The sequence below is a fragment of the Sorex fumeus genome, unplaced genomic scaffold (assembly GCF_029834395.1).
Source record: "Sorex fumeus unplaced genomic scaffold, SorFum_2.1 ptg000095l, whole genome shotgun sequence".
NCBI lineage: Eukaryota > Metazoa > Chordata > Mammalia > Eulipotyphla > Soricidae > Sorex > Sorex fumeus.
In genome coordinates, this window is record NW_026606152.1 from 5,229,258 (window position 1) to 5,257,178 (window position 27,921).

Here is a 27,921-nt window from a genome sequence, read left to right on the forward strand (position 1 = left end):
GACATCAGATGGCGACCACGAAGGGACAGATGCAGTGAAGAAATCCATGAGGAAGGAGGTAATCTGTGGAAAATCTGCTGTGGAGGTATGCTCCCTTGGAAATCTCTAGGGGGAAGGGGGAGGAATGTGATAACCTCTGTGTGAATATGTGTGTGCATGAGCACCCTGATGGTCTCTGCAAAGAGGCACCCCTCCTTTGTTTGTCTTGGGTCATCCTCCACTATGGGAGGAATGGGAGGAAAGCCCAATAGTGTGAAGATTCTGGGAAACTAAAGCAGATCAATTTCCAGACAGAAAATTTCCCCAGTCTAACTAGAAAATCCTTTTCCCCAGCCTAACTAGAAAATCAGCTAGAGGTCATTTGAAATGCTAATGAAGGCAGTCCAGAGGTAAGGCAGAAAAGAAAAAAAAAGTGTAAAAGGCAGGTAAGAAGCCTGAGAAAAGCAGCGAGCCAGCAAAAGCAGGGAAGATGTAGCAAGCTAAGAAAAGGCAGAACTTTTTTCAAGGAGAAGAGTTTTAAGACCACAGCACTAGGTTAGGCTCGGGCACACAGCTGTGGGTCTGCCCGATGCCAGGTCCGCCCAGGGACGCCTGCGGTGGAAGCAGAGGCCATTGATGGAGATGGTCCAAATCCAGTGAGCCTCTGACAAAAGGCCAATTTAGTGGGGGGTTTGAGTCCCCTCGGCAGAGGCCAGGGTATACAGGGGGTTAGAGTCCCCTCAGGAGAAGCCAGAGTAAAGGGGTTCGAGTCCCCTTGGATAGACCTGAAGAAAAGTTTTGCCAAGGAACCATCTTTTTCATAGATTATTGCTTGCAATTAGGAAATATGGGAAATTCTACATCAGTACCTAAACATTCTCCTATGGGTTGCTTATTAAAACTCCGGAGGAGGGGGAAGGGCGTTGACCAGCCCGCCCGTTCCTCTCTGGAAAGAAAGATGGCGGCCGCACGGGAGCCTTGTGGAAGGCGGGTTTGAGCCGGGCTCGGGGGGGGGAGCAGCGGGGACCTCATGGGAAGGGGGGCTTTGTGGGCCGTCCCCCACGCCCCACCGGGGTCGCCAGCTGCCCCCCACGAGCGGCTCTCCGGCACGGCCACGACTCCAGGACACAGAAACCAATCTCTTAACTAGCTAACTTTTAATAGAAATTCTTCCAGGGTCAATAAGTAAAATAGCAGAAATTCAAAACCGCGCGGCCGCTATCGCGGCCGCGCGACATTATTCTTAAACCAAGTTGTAGAAAGCAAATCATTTCACAACGCTGTTTCAGCATGTCTGATGGGGGGGGGGTGGGTCGTAAACTCTTAACAATAATTGTGCATCTTCTATCGAAATAATCTATCTAGTCAAAGTGGATAGAGTATTAACTAGAACTCATCTACCTCACAAGAATTGGGAGGGGTGGGAGGTGGGGGTCTATTGGGGTTCGGGGTTAAAAATGAGTATTGGTAAAGGGAAATGTGTTCGGTATCTACATGACTGAGACCTGAACCCGAAAGCTCTGTAACTTTTCCCACAGTGATTCAATAAATAAATAAATTATAAAAAAAAAAAAAAAAAAAAAAAAACTCCGGAGGAGCCTGAAGCTAGAAAGCTTAAATAAGAAATGTCTTGTTGACCTCTGTAACACCACGTGGCCTGAGTATAAGTTAGAATATTGGGAAGGATATACAGTGAATGGCAGTTTGCATTACCAGATCATTTTGCAGTCAGATCTTTGCAGGTAACAAAAGAAATAGGATTATCAAAGCAGAAGAGGCATGAAAATGCAAGATTATGATACTAGCTCCCTACCTCAGAACTAGCCTTGACCAAAATATGGTAACATCTAACATCTGACCACCTTAGGTTTTAACATCTTTGTCATAGTTTATTTTGCCGGCTTATATCAACAAAAGCGCTTTCTTGACCCATTTTTAACAAACAGGAGACTGGCTGGTCAGGCTGGGAAACGGGGAGCACTGTTCCCAATCGGCCGACAGGGCTTCTTTGCCCTTGGGACTGCTTCTTCCTTTCTCAGTCCATCAGTTTTCTCCCTGCCATTTTTGAAGGATCAGATCGATCGATCAACTGCAGATGTGTGCACATGTACGTGTGGTGGTCTTTAGTCAGTTCACTGTCTGTCTGTCTGTCTGGAACACTCTGAAAGAATCCATATTAAGGCATCAAATTTTTGTGTACTTTAGCTAACTTGCAACACTGCTTTCTGTAAAACTGCTTGGCTGCTTTGCACCTGGGGGAGAGGGGACTTGGAAAGTGATTTACTGTCCCTGAAATGTATTGTCTCAGTAAAGCACCCTGCAGATTTGGGTAAAGGATAACTCAGGATGCGGGTGGTTGGGGGAAATTGCCCTTTCCTGGAATGTATTGTCTCACTAAAGCACCCTGCAGACTTGGGTAACTCAAAACAAGGATGGTCAAGGGAGATTACCTAAGGCTTAATGATTCCAGCTATAACCTTGCTTGTGCTGACAATCGATATACGTAAATGCTGATCTTTGAATCTATAGGCTAAGGAGTGAGGTACTTTTAAATGGATTGGTTAAGAAAGTATATGTTGTTACAAATCTATTGGCTATGAAATGCGCGGGCTTTGCTGTAACGGCCAGTGAAGGCCTATATAAGATCCCCTTTGAAGAAGTTCGGGGCTCTCAGCCACTGCCCGTTTTTGGGGTATGCTGCGGAGCCCCAGCATGCTGGTCTAAATAAACCCCGTTTTTACTCCTGCAGGAATTGTGTCTATCTGGTCTCTCCGCGCCTCCCAGGGCCAGGGAACTCCCGATCCCAACAACTCGAGTGCTGGAACCAAGTTGAACTCATAAGTACTAATTCTAGAGAAGTCAGTGAGTGATATGCAACCTAGGGATTTAAGAAGTGTAGTTGTTTCTGGAATTTGCTAGACAAGGTTTAAACGAAGATTTCTTATCAGAAAGTTACCTACAGAGAAAGCAGAATTCTCAATCTAAATTTCTTATTGGAAGAACATCAAAGGTTATTAACAGTTGTAATTCTTTTGAACTTAAGACTCTATACTGTCCAGGAAGAGCTGCGGAATTAGAACCTAAAACTAAAGTGAAACAAGAGTTCAGAGAAAGCAAGAACTTATCTTACAAGCCTCAGCTAACTTTTATGAAAAATTTGTAAGAGGCAGGTCCCTTTTCTCACAGAAACCTAGCAGTTCTTAGATATGCAGATCTAGCCAGGCCTGATCTTTTGGGATGTAGATTCCAAGCTCTAGCAGACTGGTCTTTGGGACTCAAGCCCAAGTGCTTGTAGCTTGTGAAAGTGCTTGTGAAAGGTTTCAGTTTGGTTTTGTATCTCTTTCCCCAGGCCAAAATTACTGGCCTGCAGATGTAAAGAAACAATGTACATTTTGCTGCCTCAAGGTTCTTTCTGTAACTCCTTTTGATGGCACCACTATATTGCAGAGGTACTATGATCTATATAAGGGAGATTTCAGGGCTCTCTGGGGGACACGTGGGTCAGAGAACTTGGGAAGATGGGGCTGAGGACAGAAGCTGAGAGAACAAAGGAGCACGTGCTTGAGAGATCCTGGGGCCTCCATGACATACATCTCTTCCATGTAATAAACTGCTGCTAAGACCAATTAGCTTGGCCTCGTTTGCTTCCTTCTCCTGCCCATCGCCATCCACCTCCCTGGAGTGGGGGAAACTACCTAACAGGGTCGGTGGGAAAGATGGATTGTTGCCATCCTTTTTGTGTTTACACAGCAATTCAAGTATTTTCTTATGGTAACATCAAAGTTTGGTAAAAATCCAAAGGGCTTTTTCTGCGTCTGAAAGCATGTTTGTATTCTTGTGGAATTGTTAAAAGTACCTGTTGTAGAAAGCTCATGATTTTAAATAAGGTACAAGAACTATTGAAATGAAGCCAAACGTTTTATCATGTTTTATATTAATTGGTGGTTCAAGGGTGTTTATGCTGTTATATCAATGTACATATTTGTATCTGCACTGGATTATAATATTTGACCTAGAAAATCTTGTGAGTTGAAATAATGTGGTACATAAAAACAGGTTCATGTTTATTTTAAAATATGAGTTTCTAGAGTTATAAAGTTGGTTGCAAAACTTATCCTACCAGTGTTTGATTTGATCTCTGAGACTCTTGGTAACTAAAATTTCTAGAACTACTAAGAGTTATAAAATGGGTTCACCTCAGATGTCAGCCTTCTGTAATAGTTTCTGAGAATGGAGAATTGCATGGAAAATGTGGGAAATTTTACTAACTATGTTGTTAATCAGCCTGTCTATTGCTTAAAAGTGCATGCTATTATGATAACTTTATTTCATGCCAAGTTTTGTCTCCAGGTATCAACCTAGTCCTGATCTTCAGAGAACTTAGTACTCAAGTGTGAAATCCTTTCTGTTTCATGGTAATCTATGAGTGTTTTAATCTTTGTATCTGTGTTTTCCTAGAAATCAGAATTTTAAGATGTCTCTTGGTTAATTTCTAATGTAAAGTGATCTTTTGCTACCTTGTAAAGCTTTAATTGTGGGCATTTTTAAGGCTTTTTGAATCTATAGAACTGATCTAATGCTTTTGAAATAGCACTGCAGAGAACAGTTTTGTCATGTTAAGTGAGATGGTTTTGAAACGAGATGAAGGAAAGTTACAGGACAGAATGAATGTTAAGGAATGTGCAGAAGGTTTGAGGTTGTTTTAAAGAAAAGGAACTGGTCAAATTGTTTATAAGAAACTCCTTAAATCACATGAAGAATTATTCTAGTACCTTTTTGTAAGATCTATGGGAAAGATACTGGATGGATTATCCGGACTCCTGTTATAGTGCTCTTAGATATTTGAATTTTTCAAAAATTGCAGGAAATCAAGAGTTTTTGACATGGGATTAAATTAATTAGACATGTTAAACTGTACGCTGGACTCCTGGTACAGTGCTCTTATTAATGAGAAGTTAAAGTTTTTCCATGTGGGATTGAAAACATGTTAAACGGTATGCTTTATCTCTACAGATTTTAGCTTCTCTGACTAGGACCCACAGCAAACGGGTGTATTACATCTCTCTGAGTAAAGTGAAATGCTTGCTTTTCTCTTCTTTTGTACCTTCAGTATGTTTTTGATATTTCATGGCATTATGTTGGTTTGCATAAATCCAGATAAGTCCTTCCTCTCTGTAATAGGGTCTACCCCTCATGCAGACAGGAAAAACCAGCCATGGGACCCCAAAGCCCTCTTCAAGGGAACAGTCAGGGGATCTGTCTAAATGACAGGAGCAGGGATTTAACAGGTACTGTTTCAAGTACCCTACAAACCTCAGGGCGACCCTAGAGGCAGGCCGGCTTGAGGAAAGATGTGGAAATCATCACTGCTATGGAGAATGAGGAATCCAGGACTCTGCAATGACTATCTCAGTCTGGGCCTATTCTCGGCATCAAGGAAAAACCTGGAAATCAGAATTTCTCCCAGCCCTGAAGAAGGGATGGGATGGACTTCTTTCTGCCAGGACATCTCTGTGGAAAATGAGACCCAAAGCTACATCCAGCTCAACCTGAAGGCTTGAGGCCATCAATCAGTTCATCGTGGGACATATTCTGGCCAGGCCTGGGTAGCTCTGACGTGCCAGATAAGATTAATGCCACTATTGGTGTGTCTCCTGTCTTTAGCCAATCCCCAGGACTTCTCAGTAAATAATGGGGTATCCCAAATGGAGAGTTCTCTAATCTTACTGTGCTTATGCAAAAGAACAAGCCAGGTTTGTTAAACTATCTTGCAAAGTTTTAAAATGAAGGTGGAGAGAAAACCATATTTCTGCAACTTGCTTTTTTGTAAGAATCAGATTCTAATTCTACAGAGGTGATTGCTAACTCCTGGACCAATGCAGTGGAATATTATTAAAGGGTCATGCTTTAACACTAGTGAAAACTATCTTCCATGCGAAGGGACTGAATAGCAAGTAAGGTAGAAGTAACTCAGAACTGTGCTTTCTGTGCCATTAATGAACCTAGAGGAAATCTTGATCCTCCTCTCCTAACACCTGTTCAGCATCAAAGAACTTAGCGGTGGATCACAGCTTGACCTTATGCAAATGATCAAATGCTCATATATTCAAGGTATAAATATCTGTTAGTTTTTATTGATAGCTTCAGTGTATGGGCAGAAGCTTTTCCAATCTGCACTGAGAAAGCCAGAAAATGGCTTGGTGTTTCTGTGTCCAGTAGAAAAATCTGGACACAAGTCATTTTTCGATCAACCAAGCCAGTTTGTAGAGTTAATCCTTTTCATTGTTTTAATGATAGAGATGGGTATGGCAGTATGGCATGTTGCTTTGGTTTCTGTTGCTTTAACTCTTGTTTTTTAAGACCGCAAACAACATTGTCCTCACTGGGTCAGAAAGGAACTTCTAATCCTTCAGGGTCTAACCATTTCAAAGTGATATCCCTCAGTCTAATCCATCTGATCTTTTCTTTCAGATAACTTCAGGAACCCAACCAATTCATTGCCTGGGGCCCATTATAAACTAAGGTAGTTTGAGATTTCCCCCTTTCACAGGCAGGGTCTGCGCCCCTTGTCAGCATGAAGCAGCTTCAGAAGATAGACCACCGACCAATTTCCCCTTAAAGATTTAAGGTGGTGAAATCTCTAGAGGGGGATATGATGTAGGCAGGTAGACAGGGAGGGCCCCCTCCCGAGGCAAGGACAAAAGCCAGCCCTGCAGAAAATAGGAAAACAGGAACTAAGGCTTGATAAGACCCTCACCTGGCTCCAGCAACAGACCCAAAGAAGCTCCTCTAGGAACAAAAGGCCAGGAAAGAAATTTCAAAGAAAACCATCACCACACCCATCCTCCCTGGCAACCTCCTTAGCAACAGGACATTTACCTGGGAAGAAGCCCCACGTGGGGGCAGGTTGGAGGAACCCTATAAAGGCCACCTTGAACAAAGGAAGCACGCGCATTTGCTGCCCGAGCCCATGTGCTGCTTGTGCCCACGTGGCCGAGCACATGTGGTGCCCGAGCACATGTGTCGCCCGCATCTCCCCTCTTGAGATGTGTACTTTCATGCTTTCGTGTCTAACTTTACTCTCTCACTCTCTCTCCCTCCCTCCATACCTAAAAATCCTCCAAATAAAATCTATTTACTTCACTGCTTGTCTACTCCTGAAATTCCTTTCTGCGAGGCGAGACAAGAACCCAGCAACCCTGGGTCCCGAGTGGCAGAGGCGGGTGGGGAGAAAGTGACTGTCTTTCTCCTCCCCGCTTCATATAAGTCACCCGTGGGGCCCACCGACATCAGTCCCAGATGGGCAGGGATGGGGACGGACAGAGGAGGTGGCTCAGGGGGTTGAAAGGTGCCCGGAGTGGATGGCTTGATGAGGAATGTAGACCTTTGCCCACATTTCAGATGGGCAAATAGCAGAACGTGGGAGCTGCCAGGGGGCACCTGGGTCTGAGTCACCTGCTCTGACTATGGAGGACGTCCGGCATGGCCTGGACATGGCCTAAATGTGACTCTGTAGACACATCTTCCCGAGGCTCCCTGAGGCAGCCTTGCTCTTGCCCTGTACATGACACACTGGAGGATTTCTACCTCTTTCCTGACAGCTGCTCATGCGTGCCCGCCCCCCACCAGACATTCTAGGAAACAAAACTAGAATTCTAGATTCCCAGAGATTCTAGGAAATGAGACTCTCACTCTTGTTGGAGATGAGTCCTGGAGCTCACACTCGGGAGCCCCTGTGGTGTCAGCAGCCTGTTCCCCCGACTCTCAGAATCCTCCAACCAGTTTTTCTCTGGCTCATGGTGAGCATTTCTGCAATGGGGTGGATTTGGAGAGTGGGCTTCACTTGGCAGACACAGGATCCTTACATGATGGCCAGGGGAAAACAGTGTACAGAACACAGCCACAAGCACTTTTAACCTGGTGTCTTTATGAAACCAGCCCTTGGAGTAGATACTGGTGTGCCCAAATCCGAGAATAGAAGTAACTGTCTAAGGTCTAGTCCGGGGCATTAAAGGACAAGGCCTGCCTGACACTGTGTTTTGGCTGGGCTTCTCCCTCTCTTTCTCCTTCTACTGTTTTGTAGGAACTGCTTTGCAAAAACATACTGAATACTGAATACTCTCAGTAGCTTGCCAGGCTCTCTGAGAGGGGTGGAGGAATCGAACCTGGCTCGGACAGGCTGGCTGCTGGCACTTTACCTTCAAAACATCTAGAAGAGCCAGCGATCTCTTACAAGTTATGTCTTAGGAGCAAATGCACCCAAAACTTCTTGCTTCTCCAGAGATCTCCTGCTTTCCCTCAAACCCTCATCCTAGTCCCTAGTTTTGGGTCAATCGATCAGCTAGAAGCTTCCTGCCTTTTTTCCTACTCTCGTAGCTGTTCCAAGAATCACGAATGGGAGGTGAACGCTGCGCCTGGCTGTTGCCTCTCCGGCTCTTGAAGGCTGCCAGTGTGTATGGCAGCACCTGATGTTCCGAGGCATTGGGGTCTGTGCCTCTGGGCTCTGTCTTTCCAACGGTCCCCCGAGACAGGACGAGACTGAAGGGGGCCACAAAGCCAAAGGCGGGGGGATGCACCTTGCTATTTGGAGCTCTAGCTGGAGATGAGTTAACCCCAGACCAGCTGGCGGGACAGCAGGTCATGAGCACGGAGCAGTCTGTTCCCAGCCGTCTGTTGAGCTATCTCCTGCACCCCATAGAGGGTCGTGTAGCAACTGCAGGGAATGACAGCTTGCATTTAACCTCTAGCTCTGACCCTGTAGCTGTGCGGCCTGCCCGTGTCTGCCTGCAGTCCCAGAGCCAGGCCTCACTCAGGAGTTCTGGCCATTTGTGCAAGTGCTTACTGAGAGACAGAGGCGACTGCATGCAGCATCAGCCCGCTGCAGAGCGCGACTCTGAGGGTACAATCCCGCGTCACCTTCACCGACAGGAACAGAGCCGGTCTCTAGAGTGTGGGGGAGGTGGGGAGAGGGGGGAGGAATGCAAAGTGAGGGGCCTGCTGTTGGCTGCTTTTCTTCTTTCCTTTCAAAAGAAACTCTTTGGAAGCTTCTCTCATCAGTGGGAGACCCCCTGGGGAAACACTCCTCATTCCTCAAAGGAGAGGAGGGGTGTGAGTCTCTGGAGAACATCTCAATAGGTGGCACAGTTGGAGGGCTGCTGACGGGGGGGGGGGGGGGGGGGGGGGGGGGGGGGGGATGAACCCACTTTTCACACTCTCCCCCAAATCAAACGCTCTTTCCTTCCTGGGTTTTCAGGAAGCCTTGCATTGCTGATGACAAACCCACACTCTCCCGTAGTGGGTGGTGAGGTGAGAAGAATTGAGGTCTGCAATGAATTGTTCGCCCATCACTAAAGTTTGGGGAGCCCCTGCTCGTTCTGTCCCCCTAACACAAATAAATGAGGACTTTGGTTCTATTGCAAAGGAGTCAAGAGTTTTAGAGGTTTCAAAGTCAGAAGCTCAGTGAAATGAACGCCTCACCAATAATACTTTATCCAGCCAGATTCTCATTCAGACTCGAAGGAACGATACGCTATTTCATGGATAAACAGCTCACAGATTTTACAGATGCAAAGACAGAAGTTGTCTTCCTCCAGAAGGAACTAGGGAAATTTTCAACTTCCTGGAAACTGGGATTTTCATCTGTACAAGAGAAGCAAAGTGGCGTGGCCAACCCAGCCTTGTGAGGCTGAAAGAATCCATATTAGGGCATCAAATTTTTGCGTGCTTCAGCTACATTGCTTTCTGTAAAACTGCTTGGCTGCTTTGCACCTGGGGGAGAGGGGACTTGGAAAGTGAACAGGGCATAACTTCTTTCTAAACCAAGTGTGATAGGATTCAGGTGTATTTACTGTTCCTGAAATGTATTGTCTCAGTAAAGCACCCTGCAGACTTGGGTAAAGGATAACTCAGGATGCGGTGTTTGGGGGAAATTGCCCTTTCCTGGAGTGTATTGTCTCACTAAAGCACCCTGCAGACTTGGGTAACTCAAAACAAGGATGGTCAAGGGAGATTACCTAAGGCTTAATGATTCCGGCTATAACCTTGCTTGTGCTGACAACCAATGTACATAAATGCTGATTTTTGAATCTATAGGCTAAGGAGTGAGGTACTTTTAAATGGATTGGTTAAGAAAGTATATGTTGTTACAAATCTATTGGCTATGAAATGTGCGGGCTTTGCTGTAACGGCCAGTGAAGGCCTATATAAGATCCCCTTTGAAGAAGTTCGGGGCTCTCAGCCACTGCCCATTTTTGGGGTATGCTGCGGAGCCCCAGCATGCTGGTCTAAATAAACCCCGTTTTACTCCTGCAGGAATTGTGTCTATCTGGTCTCTGCACCTCCCAGGGCTAGGGAACTCCCGATCCCATCAAGGCGAGTGGGCTGAGATGTGGACTGGCCACGGGGCAGTGCCCTGGCTCTAAGTTCTTGCCGTGTCTTCCCTGTTTCAAATCCCAGAAACCCCACAGAGGCAGTGCCATTTTAAGCTTCGCTGACTAGGTAAGAAAACGGGTCCAGAGAGGCCCAGCAACCGACTCAAAGACCCACAGCAAGAGCGTGATGGTGCTGGGGGCAGATCTGGGCAGTGGGCCCCCACGCCCACGTGCCCACCCGGGGCTGTGCAATTATAGCTTTCCTAGATTGATGTGCGAAGGAAAGACTGAAAGAATCCATATTAGGGCATCAAATTTTTTGCGTGCTTCAGCTAACTTGCAACATTGCTTTCTGTAAAACTGCTTGGCTGCTTTGCACCTGGGGGAGAGGGGACTTGGAAAGTGAACAGGGCATAACTTCTTTCTAAACCAAATGTGACAGGATTCAGGTGTATTTACTGTTCCTGAAATGTATTGTCTCAGTAAAGTACCCTGCAGACTTGGGTAAAGGATAACTCAGGATGCGGTGTTTGGGGGAAATTGCCCTTTCTTGGAGTGTATTGTCTCACTAAAGCACCCTGCAGACTTGGGTAACTCAAAACAAGGATGGTCAAGGGAGATTACCTAAGGCTTAATGATTCCAGCTATAACCTTGCTTGTGCTGACAATCAATGTACGTAAATGCTGATCTTTGAATCTATAGGCTAAGGAGTGAGGTACTTTTAAATGGATTGGTTAAGAAAGTATATGTTGTTACAAATCTATTGGCTATGAAATGTGCGGGCTTTGCTGTAACGGCCAGTGAAGGCCTATATAAGATCCCCTTTGAAGAAGTTCGGGGCTCTCAGCCACTGCCCATTTTTGGGGTATGCTGCGGAGCCCCAGCATGCTGGTCTAAATAAACCCCGTTTTACTCCTGCAGGAATTGTGTCTATCTGGTCTCTCCGTGCCTCCCAGGGCTAGGGAACTCCCGATCCCAACAAAGACTTGTGAGTTCGAGCTAAGAAAATGTCTTGGGAAGATGACCGAATTGGAGTGAATTAATATTCAAACAAGCACGCTAGGTTGTAGAAGAATGTGCTAGGCCTGGTTCAGAAAACTTCAGAAAAAGTCCCAACTCTATGGGACCTGAGAGACAGTGTAGGTTTTAAGACACATGCCGGACATGTGGGCAACCCCAGCTGGACCCCAGACCTGCAGGCATGATGCTGTGAACAGCAGCACCCCTGGCAGTGACCCACCAGCCGAGGTGCTCTGTACCGGGAGCATGTCTGGGCCTTTTGTGAGCCTCTGGGCAAGCCCCAAACAAGGAAACAATGATCTAGTCTGTCTGGGCGGATGTCTGCCAAACACCCTATGTGAACTGTTGGGTGAGCTGCCAGTTCTACTGAGGGAGTGGACAGGTATGCTTTGGGCTGCTCAGATTAGTTAGTATTCTTTAGGTTCTGAAACAAAGTCAAGCCCAACCAGAGGAACTCAACGACGTTTCTCTAACATGGATGGGAAGGCTCAGGCACCCAGGAGCTAGCGACCAGCCTTGGAGGCGGGGCCAGCTCCTTACTTGGCTCTGGAAGGCCCCCCCACTTCCCCGGCAGGGGGCTGTGAGTGGACATGAGAACAGACTACACTGGCCGGAGAGCGGCTCTTACCTTGCCCAGAAGCTCTGGCAAGCCCAGAAGCTGCCCAGTGAACACACCAATGCAGATGAAGATGGCTGTCACCTGGCCCAGTGAACCGCGGATCTCCTTGGGTGAGATCTCACTCAGGTACATGGGGAGCGCAGTGAGGGAGATGCCTGGGGAGGAAGCAGGTGGCAGTGAGAGGGCTGGGCACAGCACCTTCCCTGGCTTTGCTCTGGACAAACAAAGCACTCCACTGGGCTGTACACGATAGGGTCCTAGGGGAGGGCTGGGAGGCGGATTTCACAGAAGAGAAAATAGTTAAGGGGGTGCACATGATAGCGGGTGGTGACTGATGGCAGTGGGATGGCAACAGTGGTGCTGGCATCTGTGATGATGATGGTGGTGGTGATAAGGATGGTGAAGGGATTGGTGAAAGTGTTGGTGATGGTGGTGATGATGATAGTGGTGGTAGCAATGGTGATGGTGGTAGGGATGATGGTGGTGATGATGGTGATGATTGTGATGATGATGGTGGGGGTAGGGTTGTTGTTGGTGGTGCTATGGTGATTGTGGTTGTAGGGATGGTGATGGAAGTGATGATAGTGGTAGGGATGATGATGTGGTGATGATGGTGGTAGGAATGGTGATGGTGATGGTAGTTGTAGGGATGGTGATGTGATGGTGGTGATGGTGATTGTAGGGATGATGGTGGTGATGATAATGTGGTAGGGATGGTGATGGTGGTTATGGTAGTTGTAGGGATGGTGATGTGATGGTGGTGATGGTGATTATGGGATGGTTATGATGGTGATGGTGTTTGTAGGGATGGCCGATGGTGGTGGTAGTGGTGATGGTGGTTGCAGGGATAGTGATGGTGGTGGTGGTGATTGTGGTAATGATTTTAATGAAGGTGGCTGTGGTGTTGGTCATAGTCGTTGTGGTAGTCATGGTCATGGTGATAATGCCAATAGCCAACTAGTGATTACCGAGCTTCAGGGATCCTTCTCACATTACTACATATATGAACTTATTTACTTTCTGAATATTTTCAAGTAAATTTCCTACTATTACTCTCTTCCTAATTATGAGGAACTGAGATACTGAGAGGCCGAGTAAGTTTCCCTGGTCACCAATTGACACTCAGAGGGGCCCAAAGCGATTATTTTCCTCACTGATTCGTTTTCTGGTTCTAGCATTTGAGCTTCCTCCACTAGCTAATTAATCTCTCTATAGAAATCACAGCCCTCAGATACAGTCAGGACCTCTGACAGCAATTTGTAGACCAGGTCACCAACCGATGACCCCAGAACCTTTCAAAAATTCACATGTACAAGTGGTACTACATGGAAAGTATCATGCTAAGCAAAATGAGTCAGAAAGAGAGGGATAGGCATAGAAAGATTGCATTCATCTGGGGAACATAAAGTAACAAAATAGGAGACTAACCACAAGGATAACTGAGATTAGTACCAGGAGGTTTACTCCATGGCTTGGAGGCCAGCCACACATCCTAGGGGAAAAGGCAGCTCAGATAGAGAAGGGAGCACCAAATAAAGGGTGTTGGGAGGATCCTCCCAGGATGGGAGAACCACGCTGAAAGTAGACTATAGACCAAACATGATTGCCACAACACCAAAAAGGAGAGAGAGAACAAAAGGGAATCCCCTGCCACAGAGGCAGGGTGGAATGGGGGGAAATGGGGGTTGGGAGGGATACTGGGATCAGTGGTGGTGGAAAATGGGCACTGGTGGAGGGATGGGTATTTGATCATTGTATAATTGAAACCCAAGCACAAAAATTTGTAAGTCTACAACTGTACCTCACGGTGTTTCACTAATAAAAATTAAAAAAAAAAAGAAAAAATTCACATGTACAGAGATTGATGACTAATATTTTCAACAAAAAGCAGTAGCTATAAAAATATTTCGCAGAATTCAGTAACTCCTGCATTTTCACTCCAGGAAACTCTGCATTCCAACTTGGGGTGTGTAATTCCTTTCTTGCTTCATTGGATTTTCTTCTCTCTGGAGAGGAGAGCTCTCTCCTTAATGTGTTATCTTTTATTTCTTCCCTTTTAAATAAAGTTTCCTTACTTTGCAAAATGTTTAAACACACACACACACACACACACACACACACGAGTTTGTTGGGGGCTGGGGGAGAAATATGAGGTCTTGTCAGTGTCCAGAAATCTTGTTTTCCAACTGCATCTGGGCATGGTTGACTTGTAGCGCCCGCAGATGCTCTTACCCCAGGCCGACTTGTGGGTCATCGAAAGCACAGACCACAGGCTCCCACTCCCATGTCAAATCCCTACAAGTCTGGAGGGCTTGTGGGTGGGGAGGGGAAGGGAATTTGTTTTTTTCAACCTGTTTGTCTATGCATAAAACGGGAACAAGAACCAAGCCAAGCTTCATACGATTTCTTCTCAAGTTAAATAGGACAGAAGCAGCGCTTCACTCATGACAGGGCACTGTGTGAATGGGTGTCGGCGGCACTTGTTATTCCTGGCCTGGATATTCCCTAGATTGGGTGGGCACTCAGAGTTGCTTTCCAGTGCCTTTAGCACATTTCCCAACACACCGTACCCACCTCTCAGTGTGCTTCCAGTTAAGCTCAATACAAGAGTTTAGTTTCTGGCAGATCTTTCCAGAAACATTAATGAAGGCAACCAGCAACCCATTGCCCATTGAGCACACCTCAGCCTGGGGAAACTTAGCCCTCAAGACAAAGACAATCCCTGAGCAGAGACAGGAATAGCATGCAAAATCCCAATGCAAATCAGACAGCATTTGAGTTTTCTCTAAGACACACGTATTGCGAGCCTCTGGGCTCACAGAAAAAGTTTTTGGCCACCGATCAATCAAGCTCACTTTTGCCTGGAAGATGGTGGAATTGAGGGGAGGGAACATACAGAGATACATGTCCAGGGACCATCTTCCTCACTAGGCAATCTTGATCAAGTTAATCAGCTTCTCAGTCTCAGTTTCCTCATCTGTAAAAGTAGCGCAATCATTTCTATTACTGTTATGGTGGGAATTAGATCACTATAAGTCTTCGACTCACAATGTGGTCACTTTAAAAAAAATGTTGCTTTTCTTGCCCAAAGGCTCTTTTCACTCAGTGGGGATAGTTAACACCATCGCACAAAAATCTAATCAGGAGATGAGACAGCTGGTGGGGAAGAGGGTGTGTGAGCAGAACCTCTCTGCCATGGCATAATAACACCTCCTTCAGGAGGCCGCCACGCGCAATACAAATGCACCCAAAGCATGATGATTCTTGGCAGAGTGTCAACCATCCTAAATTGTGACTATTGTCACTTGCCCCGTGTGAAGCAGTAGAAAAGTAAGATGCTGGTAGTTAGACCAGAGACACAGAGGACACGGCTCACACAAAGACGAGAGGTTGACTGATCCTAATTTTCCTGGGAGTGTGTTGGTTTTGGTACTGTAAATCCTAGGTCCTGGAAACCACTGGGTCTGAGATTGGTTACTGTAGACTCGGTTCCAAGGGTGTCTCCTGGCTTGTATCTCAAACATCAACAGTTGTTCTGGGTTACTGGCATTTGACAACTTTCTGAACTATAAAACTGTGGGCCCCATGATAGCATCCATCTCTCAACCACTTCTTTTCTTGCAGAACTGTTGGGGCCTGAGCAGAGGGGAAGGGAGGGCAGGGGTAGGTCTAAGGACATATTAGTAAGGGATGCAAGAGAAGGAGTCAGAAGCACACGTGACCGTCTCGTGGATGCACATTCTCTGACCGTTTCTTCTGTTGTTTTGTGTCCATGTCTGTGGTTTTCCTGTCTGGTTGTCTTTTGGTGTTGACAGATGCAAGAAGCAGTGGGGGAGGGGGGGGGCGGTGAGCTCACACACACAGAACTGGCCTAATTTCCAGAGTCTGCCTAGAGTCATTTTAGTAGCTGAAACACAGAAGGGAGCAGAGGAAAATATTCTCTGGGAGGATCAGAGACATAAATAAACATTGAAGGAAACACTCTGAGGACCAAGGAAAATTTTCACTTTTCTACTGTGGTGGTAAAAAATTAGAGTCCACTCCAAAGCTAAGCGTGTCACTGAACACAGGATTAGCTTCTGAAAATCAAATAGGATGCACGTTACAAAACTGAGCAAAAAGTGTGTGCGCAGTTTGAGGAATTATCACCAAATAGACAGAGCTGACAATCGACCTACAATACTGGTGCCATGGAAGAGCAGCCTCTGCTTCTCTCCACCCCTCCCCAGGGCAGCCCTAGCCTAACCACCATCAGCAAAGATCAGCAAATGAATCATGGGACATTTGCTTCTTTTGTGTCCACATAGAAGAGAAGAGCATCTGCCTGACAATGCGCGATTGTAATGTGGTCCCTTGCACTGTTAAAATGCTGCGTTCCAAAGTGAGAATTCATCATCGTGTTACCCCCTACTCCCTTCCCACTGCTTCAAATGCTTTCCAGCTCGGGGTTACTGCTACTAATGCCCCTATAACTATTCTTGTGCAAGTCTTTGTGCAAGAATACTTGGAATTGGTCTCTCTCTCTCTCATACACACACACATATATAATATAATATATATATACACACACACATATATATATACATGTACACGTAGAGATGTGTGCATTTGTGTCCATGTCTGTGGTTTTCCTGTCTGGTTGTCTTTTGGGATTGACAGATGCAAGAAGCAGTGGGGGTGTGTGTGTATGGGGTGGGGGTGAGCTTACACATACATGAGAAACCAACCAATTTCCTCAAATAATCACACTGACCTATGCCTCTTTGATAGATGAATAAACTATTCTTTGGTCCACACATTCACCAAATTTGGCATTATCAGGATTTTTAATTTTAGTCTTTGTAGCTATAATTTGTATCTCTTTAAGAAACTTTATATTTCTACTGTCACTATGGTAGATGTCAGTTCAACCATTTTTGTAATGTGTTTTCTGTCTTTAAAAATAAAATTGATGTTAGAATTCTTAATGTACACTGGATATGAGCCCATTGGCAATTTCATTCACTGGGACTATTTTCTTGTTCTCTACTGTTCATTAGTGGTATTTTAAAAAATTAATTGAAGTCTTTAATTTTAATGTAGTTTATTGATTCATTTACTTTTAAACTTTCAAAGTGTTTTCTATCTTGTTTTAGAAATCATTTCTAATCCCCAAACAGTAGAAATGTATTATGTCACCTCCTGGCATATTTATTGTTTTCCCTTTCAGACTTAGAGCTGTAAGCCACGTAGTATTGATTTTTGTGTAAGAGGATAAGCAGCGCTCAAAGTTCACTCTTAATCACCTAAAATGTCAAAATGTCAAGAGAGATACAGTCTTTGCTGGGCTGAACTCGGTTTTACTATACTTCACCCCAGAGACAATTTTCAAAGAGAAGCTGCAGATGGGGCCGGAAAGCTAGTAGAGGGGGTAGATGCTTGCCTTGCACGCCATATGGTCCCTGAGCACTGCCAGGAGTGACTCCTGAACACAGAATCAGTAGTAACCCCCAGAGCATAGCTGCGTGTGACCCCCCAAAAACAAAAATAAAAACAGAACAGAACAAAAAACAAACCAAAAGATCTCAAAACTAAACAGAAGCTGCAGAGAAAAGCAGACAAATAAACAAAAGAGCATGGATACAAGCGTTTTCCACGGAGCTAAATGACTGTAGAAATGGCTTGTGTATGTGTGCCATACGACTACACACTAAGCAAAAGGGGATCTTTTTCAGGGTTGCTAGCATGAACCCTTTCCTGTCTAATCACCAGGGATGCGATGCACACAGCGTTCTATTTGCAAACAAACTTTGTGTCAAAACTTCCAGGCACCAAGTCAGAGCTGCACGGGGATGTTGCTGCCTCCAATCGTGGTGACCGCCCTGAGTCTGACATTAGGTTGGTGGTTCGTGCCCACCCAGGGACCCCAGATGTGTAAACTCAAAAAAGGGGGCACAGCACAGCGGCAGTGGCTCTATCTCTCCCGCCGCCCGCATTCGGTAGTCTCATGCCGCTTGCCCTACCCTGGGGAGGTTGATGGTGATGGGCAAGCAAGGGAAGGAACGAGGGCCAGGCTGTTTGGTCTTAGTCGCAGTTTATTCCAATCACACCAGTCTCCCTTCTCTGCCTCTGCCTCTGCTTCTTCCTCCCCCATGCTACTTCATTCTCCTTCTCCATCCCCCTTCATCCTCCTTCTCTTCCTTCTGATCCCCCAGCTCACTCTTATAGTGCAGTTAAAACCCAAAGCATGAGGGGTTGGGGTAATAATTACACATAGGTGTGGTCACAATCAATAGGGGTAGAATTCTTTCCCTCAGGGAAAGCCGTTCCTAGGACAGATCCTCTTTCAGCAGGACGACCCACCCTAGAAGCGGAATCCCATGGGTGTGCTTCTCCTCTCCTTGTCCGACAAGCATATAAGCATATATAATATAAATCATTTTGTATGGATACAGTAAGAAATATCTTAAACTTATAGAATTGCCCTCCTAGGGCCATCTCGATCTCAGACTACAATGCTCAGGCCAGATAGTCTTTCCCACCCCTAGCAGGATCCTAGTCTCGTCGTTACCTTTGGATCATGACAGCATTTGTCTATGATCAAACTCTTAACTTATAGTTAAGAATCATGGCACTTTGGCCTGACCCATTTTGATCCCAGGGTAGCTCACCGCTTGCCCTGAGTCCATTCAGTCCCTCGTCGGGAACCTGCTTTTGGGGTGTTAGGAACTAAGGGCAACCGAGGCTTAAGTCGAGAAAGCAGATGCCCGGGAGTGAATAATATTCAAAGCCAATTAAATCCTAAGTTACAAAGCATAATGTTAATGGTCTTCTGTATCTATACAAAAAGGGCATTGCTTTAAAGTAAACTGTTCATAAGGCATAAGGAGAGGAGAAAGGCAATATTTCACTCATACACATAAAATCATAGATTTCTGAGGAATCTAACCTTACAAGTTAATAGAGTCTGATTAGGGGGAAAGCTGATTAACTGGTTGGGGAGGAGAGCATAGGGAAGAATTTACAGATAAACACAAGGGAATGGAAATGCCTCAGGAGCACTGTGGTGGGTGTAACCAGATAAACCCAAGCTCCTTGTGGAGGAAGGACAAAGCAATGTCATCCTACAATCCACTAAACAGACACCCCTTTCCCTCAGCCCTGAGGGACACCTTTGTCAGAGTTTAAGTGTCTGCACGAGTATGGGTAATCCTCAGAAGCCCATTTCTTGTCCTCATGGCACCATCTATCCTGCCTACATCACAGTAACTTTACCACATGTTGGGATCGGCAAATGAAGTTCTCTCAGTTACCTTTGTTGGGAGGATTTCCTTGCAAACATTCAGCACTTTGAATCTCCAGATGATCCTTAGAAGCAACTACAACTTGCATGTTACCAAACATACAGGGGTCTGACCAATTTGATAGGTCATGGAGATCAATCGTGAGAGAACAAATAGAATCACGATCTGTCTGATGTATGAGCATGGAACATCCTTCCATTTATTCGTCTTCAATTTCTCTCCATGGTACTGTATAGATTTTTGTGGTTAGGCATACACTCCTTGCTGAACTGGTTCTGAGGTCCTGAGTGATTTTCATTAGATTTTAAGTGGTAGATTGTGTGCATTGCATTTTCTGTGTAGGCATACAATTGCTTTTGGTGTTATCAAATGTCAAAGAGAAGATAAAGGTAAAGGTAAAGGCTCTCCCGTTGATCGTCGATTTGCTCGAGCAGGTCAAAGAGAAAAAGAAAATTAAACTAGTATTATAAAATATATGTGTATACTGAATGTTTATCCAGTTTGATTACCCTACTAGCCAAATTGGGGCTGGAGCAATAGCACAGCGGTAGGGAGTTTGCCTTGCACGCAGCCAACATGGCCGAGCCGAGTTCAATTCCTCTGCCTCTCTTGGAGAGCCTGGCAAGCTACCGAGAGTATCTCGCCTGCACGGCAGAACCTGGCAAGATACCCGTGATGTATTCGATATGCTAAACACAGTAACAATGAAAGTCTCCAATGGAGATGTTACTGGGCCTGCTTAAGCAAATCGATGAACAATGGGAGGACAGTGACAGTGACAGTGACTAGCCAAATTGAAGTTTATTTATAGATTAGATTTTTGTAGTATTTTGCACATAGAAATAATCTAATGATTTACTTTTAAACATTTGTGAGTTTAACTCAACTCTTATTTTTCTCATTGGTATAATTTAACAGTGAATCATAAACACTGTGTGTAGAGTTCTTAGCTAGAATTGAATTTGAAATGGCTCATCAAACGAGAGACTTATTCCTAGTTACAGGACACACCTTCAGTCTAGCTACTTTTTAAAGTTTTCATTCTTTTTATGCTTATTTATTTGTTTTTAATTAAGGCACCATGATTTACAAGGCTGTCATAATAGAATTGTTTCAGGCATACAATCGTTGCAACACCAATTTCACTGCCAGTGTCCCAGAATTCCTGCTGCCTCCAGACTGCCCTCTTGGAGAGTATGTAACAAATTTACTTCATATTACCTGTTCGAACTAAACTTAAAGAAATAGCAAATAGAATGATCAGAAGATAAATCAACAAAAGTCAATTTGTTGTGATTAATTACTATATGATTCTAACCTATGCAAAGAAGTTAATATTTAATAGGATACCACTCAAAGTGCCCACTACTCTCCACCATTGTCCCTGTGTCACTCTAGTTCAGTCTTCACCTCCCTCTTTCCCAGTGCTTGGTGTTCAGTTTTGTGACCCCAGGCCTGGGCCTGTCATCATCTTCCCCGGTTTGGTGTGTGTGTACTCCACATGTGAGTGACATCATCTCGTATTTGCCCTTCTCCCGACTTATTGTGTTTAACTTGTTATTTTCCAGTTCCAGCTACATTCAAGCAAACTTTATAATTTCATTGTTTCTAATATTCCCTTGTGCATACAGACCACAGATTTTATTCATTCATCTGTTGCTAGACATTTGGGCTGTTACCATTTCCTGGCTATTGTCTGAGCACTTTACAAGATCCTTTTAAATGTTTCATGTGTTTATTGTCGGTGGCGAAGATGCCAACACTCCTATCTTAGCGTGAAAACACCGTGTGCCCATTGTCCAAGCTGGACCTCAGCACCCTGCTGCCTCGAGGGGGAACGCCATCATGCTGAGCTCCCCGCCCAGAGGAAACGCAAACTCATGCTGGTGAAGTGAATATCTGTGGACAGGCTTTCATGTGGGGAGTGCTATGGGATTTTGTGGACAGGATTTATTTGGTTTAACAAATGTTCCTTCTATTCTTTGTATTGACAAGAGTTTTAAAATAAGAATCTCATGTATATGATATTGATTCTCAGCAAGTAACTAGCAATAGTATGATCTTGTCTTAACATATATTCTGTGCATATAAACTACCTTGATTGCTTTTCAAATGTTAGTCCAATCTTCCATAGCTGATTCAATCCAACTATGTCTTACCATACCATCATTTTATGTTCTGTTTATCATGGGAATTGATTGCTTGATTGCTTTGCTTGTGTTGGGCTCACACCCGGCAGTGCTCAGGGTTTATTCCTGGACCTGTGTTCAGTGATCACTTTGGTGAGGCTCCAGGGGCCATATGTGATGCCTGGGATCAAACCTGGGTCGGTCAAATGCAAGGCAAGCGCCCTACCCACTGTCTTATCACTCCAGCTCTGTCACGTGATTGATTTTTGTAAATGACTTGTGCCTGCTATGAAGAATGTGTGTCTTACTATTTGGAGGTTTCATGTGCCCTCTATATTAATTAGTTCGTATTTGTTAAATTATATTGCTCAAAACTTCAATATACTGCTGATTTATCCTTATTTAGGAGAAATTTAGAGAAAGTCTGTCATTTGTAGAAAGATTACTCTTCATTTTTACATTGGCTAACTTTTAGTGTATTTATTTTTAATGATGCTTGTTAAATGCCTGACAGATTCAGAATGGTTACACTACTGGTAAATATAAAGCTCCCTTGTTATAAAATCTCTTTGGGCTGTTAGTATTTCTCTGCCAGCCTGGGGACTAGTGTAGCAGAAGTACTTTTTTTTCCCCTTGATTTTTCCTTCCAGCCTTTCCACGCCCTGATTTCTAAGGCATATCTCATTTAAGCAGCACATATAGGGCAATTGTTTTCTCCAATCTGACCATTTGCATCTTTGAGTCAAGTGTTTTGTCTACTTACATTGGGATGATTTAATGTATTTGTGTTTAAATAGAACAGCTTATTGTTTGTACATATATATCCCACTGTTCCATATTCTATTTTTCTCTCTTCTCTGGCCTCTTCTGAATTATTTTTATTGTCATTAGCTATTTTTTCTACTTTAAGAGTTGCCCTAGAGATTATTTTACATATCTGAATCTTATTGTACCACAGTGTAAATTAGTAGTTTTAGTATTACCCAGACAATGCTTCATTCAATGCCTTCCTGTTTTATGTGTTATTTTAGCCATATATTTAAATTTTCTTTCTTATGTCACACACACACACACACACACATACACACACACACACACGCCCACGCACTTCTACTGCTCTGTATTATCACTGTTTTCTTATTCAATACAGATTCAGCCTCCATTTAGACTTACCCAGTCATTTTCCTGTCTGACTCATCCCCTACCCAGCACCTCCTGGAGCCCGCCAGGCTTGCTCCCGCCTGGGGCCTCTACTCTCCTCTCTGCCCTGGTTTCCCTCATGCCCAGGGTGGAGTCCAGCTCTGCTCCTAGGCTTCCTCCTGCTGATAGGCCTCAGACAGCTGTCCTCCTGCCCACCTTGACACCCCCCTTATGTACTGAATAGCTCTCTATCCCTCACTAATTGGCAATCTCTAGGGGTGAGATTGGGATCTCCTACATGCAGAGCGCAGGCCCCATATGGAAATAAAGGAGATAATGAGCATGAGGTCCAGCCGGAAACAGCAGGCCCTGGGAACAGGGGCCCTGGGAACGTGGATTCTAAGGTGCAATGACTCGAACTTGGCATGGTGGGTCTGGGGGAGACCCCCATGGCTTTGTATTACTGGGGGGTGTGGTGGCGTTGCAGGGAACCACGTAACTGACCTAGAGGCTCCCATGGTGAGTCTGAGTGTTTGCTGGGGTCTGTCTGTGAGGCCACTGTGTGAGAAACCCTGGTTCCCCTTCCACTCCAACAGAGCCGTGGTGTCGCGCCCACCCAGGGCACACTCACCTCCGTCCATGCCCATGACGAAGCGCCCCACAATGAGCATCTCGAAGGCGCCGGCCCACAGTGCGCAGGCCATGAGCAAGGCGGCAGCCAGGGCGAACCCATTATTGGCCAGCAGGATGTGCTTCCTGCAAGAGAAGACGCGGTCAGTTGGGAGGATGGGTGGCCCAAGGGCTGCTGGCCCCGTGCTCTGATGTCTCAGGAAGCCTGGGCCATGGCTGGAATTCTGGGCTTCCCACCACCCCGATGCCGCAGCTGCCCGCTGAGCCCTTCTCCTTCCCATACTCCGGCACCTCTGCAAAGCCAGCACCGCCACAGCATCCCAGTATGGCTCTCAGAACCCATCGCAGCATCTCACAGAGCCGCTGACACTTCAGAAAGGACCTTCCAGGGGCCTGAGAGGCAGCATGGTGCGGAGGCGCTTGCCTCACACCCATCGAGCCGGGTTCAACCCCGGCACCACGTAGGGTCCCTCAGGAGGGATCTCCCAGCACACAGCCAGGAGGGAGTGCTGAGCTCTGCCTGGTGTGGTCCAAACCAAAGGATAAAGGGGACTGTCACGTGACATGGGCAGCCACACAGTCGGAGAGCACGTGTGTGCAATGTGAGACCCAACAGCATGGCCTACCCTTTCCCTGAGCACAGCCAAGAGTGACCCCCCCCCACAACTGTGAAAAATAATGGAGGAAGCCTCCTCACCGTGACTGGGAAAGATCCCCAAGACATGCTGTGATGGTGCAGAGAGCAGGAACGGTGTGTGTGTGGGGGGGGGGGGGAGAGTGTGTGTGTGCCTGAGTGTGTGTGAGTGTGAATGTATGAGCATGGGTGAGTGTGTGTGAATGTGTGTGTGAGAGTGTGTGTGTGAGAGTATGTGGGAGTATATGTGAGTTTGTGTGTGTATGTGAGTTTGAGAGTATGATTATGTGAGTGTGTTTGAGTGTATGTATGTGTGTCAGTGTGTGTGTGTGTGTGTGTGTGTGTGTAACTTCACATTAACATGCTTGGCTCCAGGAAACTTTACATTCACAGGATTCACAGAATTACACTCATGCTTAGAAAATAAACACAATTTTCACTTCCAGAAAATTGATTTACACAGGGAGGAAACATGATTGAGCAGAGATTTGAAAATCCCATCGCAGGTAATGGTCTCCCTCTGCCCTCCCCCTTAGCCTCCGGTTCCGGTTTACCGCTCCTGCACCTCAGGGCACCTTCAGCCAAGCCATCACCCAGTGAACCAGGCCGTTCCCACCACAGCTCCAGCCCACAGTCCCATCCCAATGCCCAGCTCTTGTCTAGTGTCTCCAACCACCCCAACCATGTCTCGAATCCCTGCTGCCAATTGCCCCTGTAAACGCAGCCCAAACTATCTTTCCTGGCTCTCCCCATCCTACTTAATAGATTTTCTTGAGTCGTTATTACCCCAGTGGTTTTGGTCAAAAGCCTGGGGCTGAGCCTTCCCAGATCACTCCCTCCCTTGCCCCACGCTGCAGGAGCCTGCGTGGCACTATTTCCGAGCAGCACCCGTGTCAGACCTCTCCCGCCATCCCCATCTCCTGCGGGGGCACGGAGCGTCCTGGCGAACCTTCCAGGGGAGGACCGGTCCTTTGCAGGCTCCTTCTGGAGGCTCCACACGGCCATTAGCCACTTAGACAAACACAAGACGGGCTTGGCCATGTCACCAGGAGCACCAGGCACAGGAGCCCCGTGTGGAGCCTTGCCTTGGGACTTGTACCTTCCTTTCACAGTGCCGCCTTTTGTCACTGCGGAGCCTGCTGGCCTAAGCGCTCCCAAATGCTCTGACCTGCCCACTCAGATGGCAGTTTGCTCCCGTGCTATTTGCAGAGGCTACTCCAGGGCGGAGACGGCAGCTGGTGCTGCAGCCCATCCCAGAACCCGGCTCCTGCTGACTTGCTGGAGCAGTAGGGGAGAAAGAAGTAGGCTCCGGCCAGCAGGTCGTGCTCAGCCATGCTTCCCTGTGGTGCCACAGCGGCTGAGGTCCACGTGAGCACCTGGCTCCATGTGGGGGACCCTTGCTCTTCTGAACAGTCCCAACTCTGCCCCCCGGATGCCCAACCACACCCTAGCTGGATGCTCGAGGGAAGATTTCTCAGACTCTGGACGCCTGGCTCCAGTCCCCTGGAAAGCAGAACAGTAACGCTCTCCTGTGAACCGGGTTGTTTGTGAGTTGCCTGTAGGATGGAGCCGGCGATGTATCTGGTGCCTTCAGAGCTTAAAAGTGGAAGAAAACCCGTGGTGATGGCAGGAAGCTCAGCACGGTTTTCAGTGCTATGAACTGACTGGAGACCCGGGTCAGCTGGCACCCCATTTCTCATGGGCGAAGCAGCTAGCAGTGTCAAGTCTCGCTGTCCAACATGAGATTCAGTGCTCCAGGGCCCTGAGAGGGAGCTGCACTGACCACTTCAACACTTCCTCTTCAGCATTCATTCAATCATCTGCCTTGTTTCTCCAGCATTCATATGCCCATTCTCCAACATTCATTTATTCATTCATCTGTCCTTCCTTCTCCAGCATTCATTCATTCAGCTGCCATTCATTCCCAATAGGCGTTCATTTATTCAGTGAATTTTATTCTCCATCATTCACTCATTCATCAGCCTTTTGTTTTCCTTTCTTTCCTCCTTCCTCTGCCTCCTACTCTCCCGCATATCCTCATTCCCCTCATCCCTTCTCTGCCTTCACTCTCCTTCTTTCTCCCACCCCTCCCTGTGCCTCTCCTCTGCCAGCGCCTTCTCCTGTGTGTCCAGGAGCTGCACACTCTTCTCCATTCTGACCTGGCAAAGTGCTGGCCCTGTTGCCTTCTCGATAAACAGGTGCAAACGAAACGTGCTGCTGGCAGGTGGCAGCCCAGGCTGGAGGGAACACAGGAGCAGGGAGGGGTGTGCAGATCACACAGACATGACCCAGATGGACTTTTCCCCAAGAAGTTGGGCGAGGGCGGCTCTGAGCAGACCTGAGAAGAGAGAGGAAGCAGCCTCACGGTGACCAGGCAGGGCGGTGCAAAGAGCCTCTGCGGGGCCATTCAGGAACTTTGGTGAGGCCGGCTGGGCAGTGGGCAGGGAAGGAGCAGGCGTTACCCCTGGCAGATGGGCAGCCCTGAGGGTTCTAAGGAGGGGAGCAGCGGGGACCTGGATATTTCGCCAAGGCTGCCCAGATGTCATGCTGAACATGAGCAGGAAGTGTGGGGACAGGGAGCAGGCCGGAAGCTCCTGTAGAGGTCAAAAGTTCTGGGTGTAGGGCGGCAAGGCTGGCCTGTTTGAGGGAACAGAGCGACTGGCAGAGGCTTATGTGAAGGACAGAGGCAGAAACCCTGTGTGAAACACAGACATTCTCCACAGAATTCTGTGGAGACCTCTGGGCTGGCCTCATCCGTGGCAAGCAGGTGAAAACTAACGGCGTCAACTCTTCCAGAAGCAGAGCAGTGAGGAGAATCCCCTGCCTGCTGGGAAGAGGAAGGGCTCAAGGTGATTATCGAGCAGGTTTCTGGGCTCCGAGTTGTCTGAACGAGGGTCCCGCCCTGCTGGGTGAGGGCTGGATGGGGGAGAGCAGAGGCACTGTCGTCCACTGTGCCCGCTTTAACTCGATGCCCAACCCCAGGGTCAGTGGGTGGGAAATAGCGGGCATACTCACTCACTTTGAGTAGAAAAGGGCTTTGCGGGAAACCCGGGAGGGAACACAGAGATGCTGGCCGCCCACCCTACCTCCAAGCCGCTTGCACCAGCTGCCCCTTCCTCACGCCAGTCCACTCCTTACCCAAACTGAATTCCATGTCCACCCTTCTCAACCCACGCTCTCCTGCCTGACTGGCGCCCGCCCTACTCCTTCCTCACCCTGCCGTCCGGGCTTCACTTCTCCTTGGCCTCTGTCCTCCCCTTCCCATCCTTAACCTCTCCTGCTGACCAGTCTCAGGGGCAGTCCTGACACTGGCGCACAGACACAGCGACCATCACAGGGCAGATCCCTAAACAGACACAGTTACCGCCACAGGGCAGCTCCCCAAACACAGATGCCCCCACTCACCTCCCGAGAACCTTTCCAATCGGCTTCACCAGCAGTGTCCCCACGAGTCCTCCTATGGCGAATATGGACACGGTCACAGACCAGAGCAGGGTCAGGGTGTCTGGGTCTATGGGGTGCCCATGTCTTCGTTCCCACGATTCGTTGTAAAAGGCCTTGATGTACTGAGGAGAAACAACAAACCGTGTGAATCTCTGCTGCTCTGCCGCTGGGTCCAGGCCAGCTGGCTGTTGTCACAGTGCTGTCTCCGAGCCAGGCTTCCCGCCAAGTCCTGTTTGGGCATTATTTGGTTAGACCCGGCAGCACACTGCGTGGGTGCCTCTCTGCAAAACTCGTTTTCCAGACAGGGAAGCAAACTCAGAGATGAGGCACCTCACTCACCAAGAAGTAAAGCTGCTATTCAGGCTCGGGTGTGATGGGGACTGGTGAGCTGTTGTCCCCGGGCCTCCCAGCTTTGGCGCACACAGGACCAAGTGTGAAACATGTTCATGGAGACCATATTATGCAAGAGAAATGCTTCGCCATATTGGAGAAGGCAAAGGTGCAAGGCTCAAGAAATGCTGACCGTGAAAAGACTAGTGAAGTGCGCCTTGGGATTTTTATGGGAATTAAAAGACTCCTGCTCCTTCCCAGCCTGCTTGGGGTCCTGGCTGTCACACCCGTGATCTGCCTCTGGTGCATCTCAGAGCATCAATGTCCTTGATCCAGAGACTC

General features: G+C 47.0%; 1 protein-coding gene across 1 annotated transcript in view; it reads right to left on the reverse strand.

The window, feature by feature from the left end:
• Positions 1 to 27,921, reverse strand: part of SLC2A9 (solute carrier family 2 member 9) — a 55,788-nt gene that overhangs the window by 17,913 nt on the left and 9,954 nt on the right. The window contains exons 3-5 of the mRNA XM_056132962.1: positions 27,211 to 27,371; positions 23,173 to 23,297; positions 11,999 to 12,144 (exon numbers count right to left, since the gene is read on the reverse strand). Of these exons, the coding sequence (XP_055988937.1) occupies positions 11,999 to 12,144; positions 23,173 to 23,297; positions 27,211 to 27,371 (432 nt within the window). The remainder of the gene's footprint in view (positions 1 to 11,998; positions 12,145 to 23,172; positions 23,298 to 27,210; positions 27,372 to 27,921) is intronic.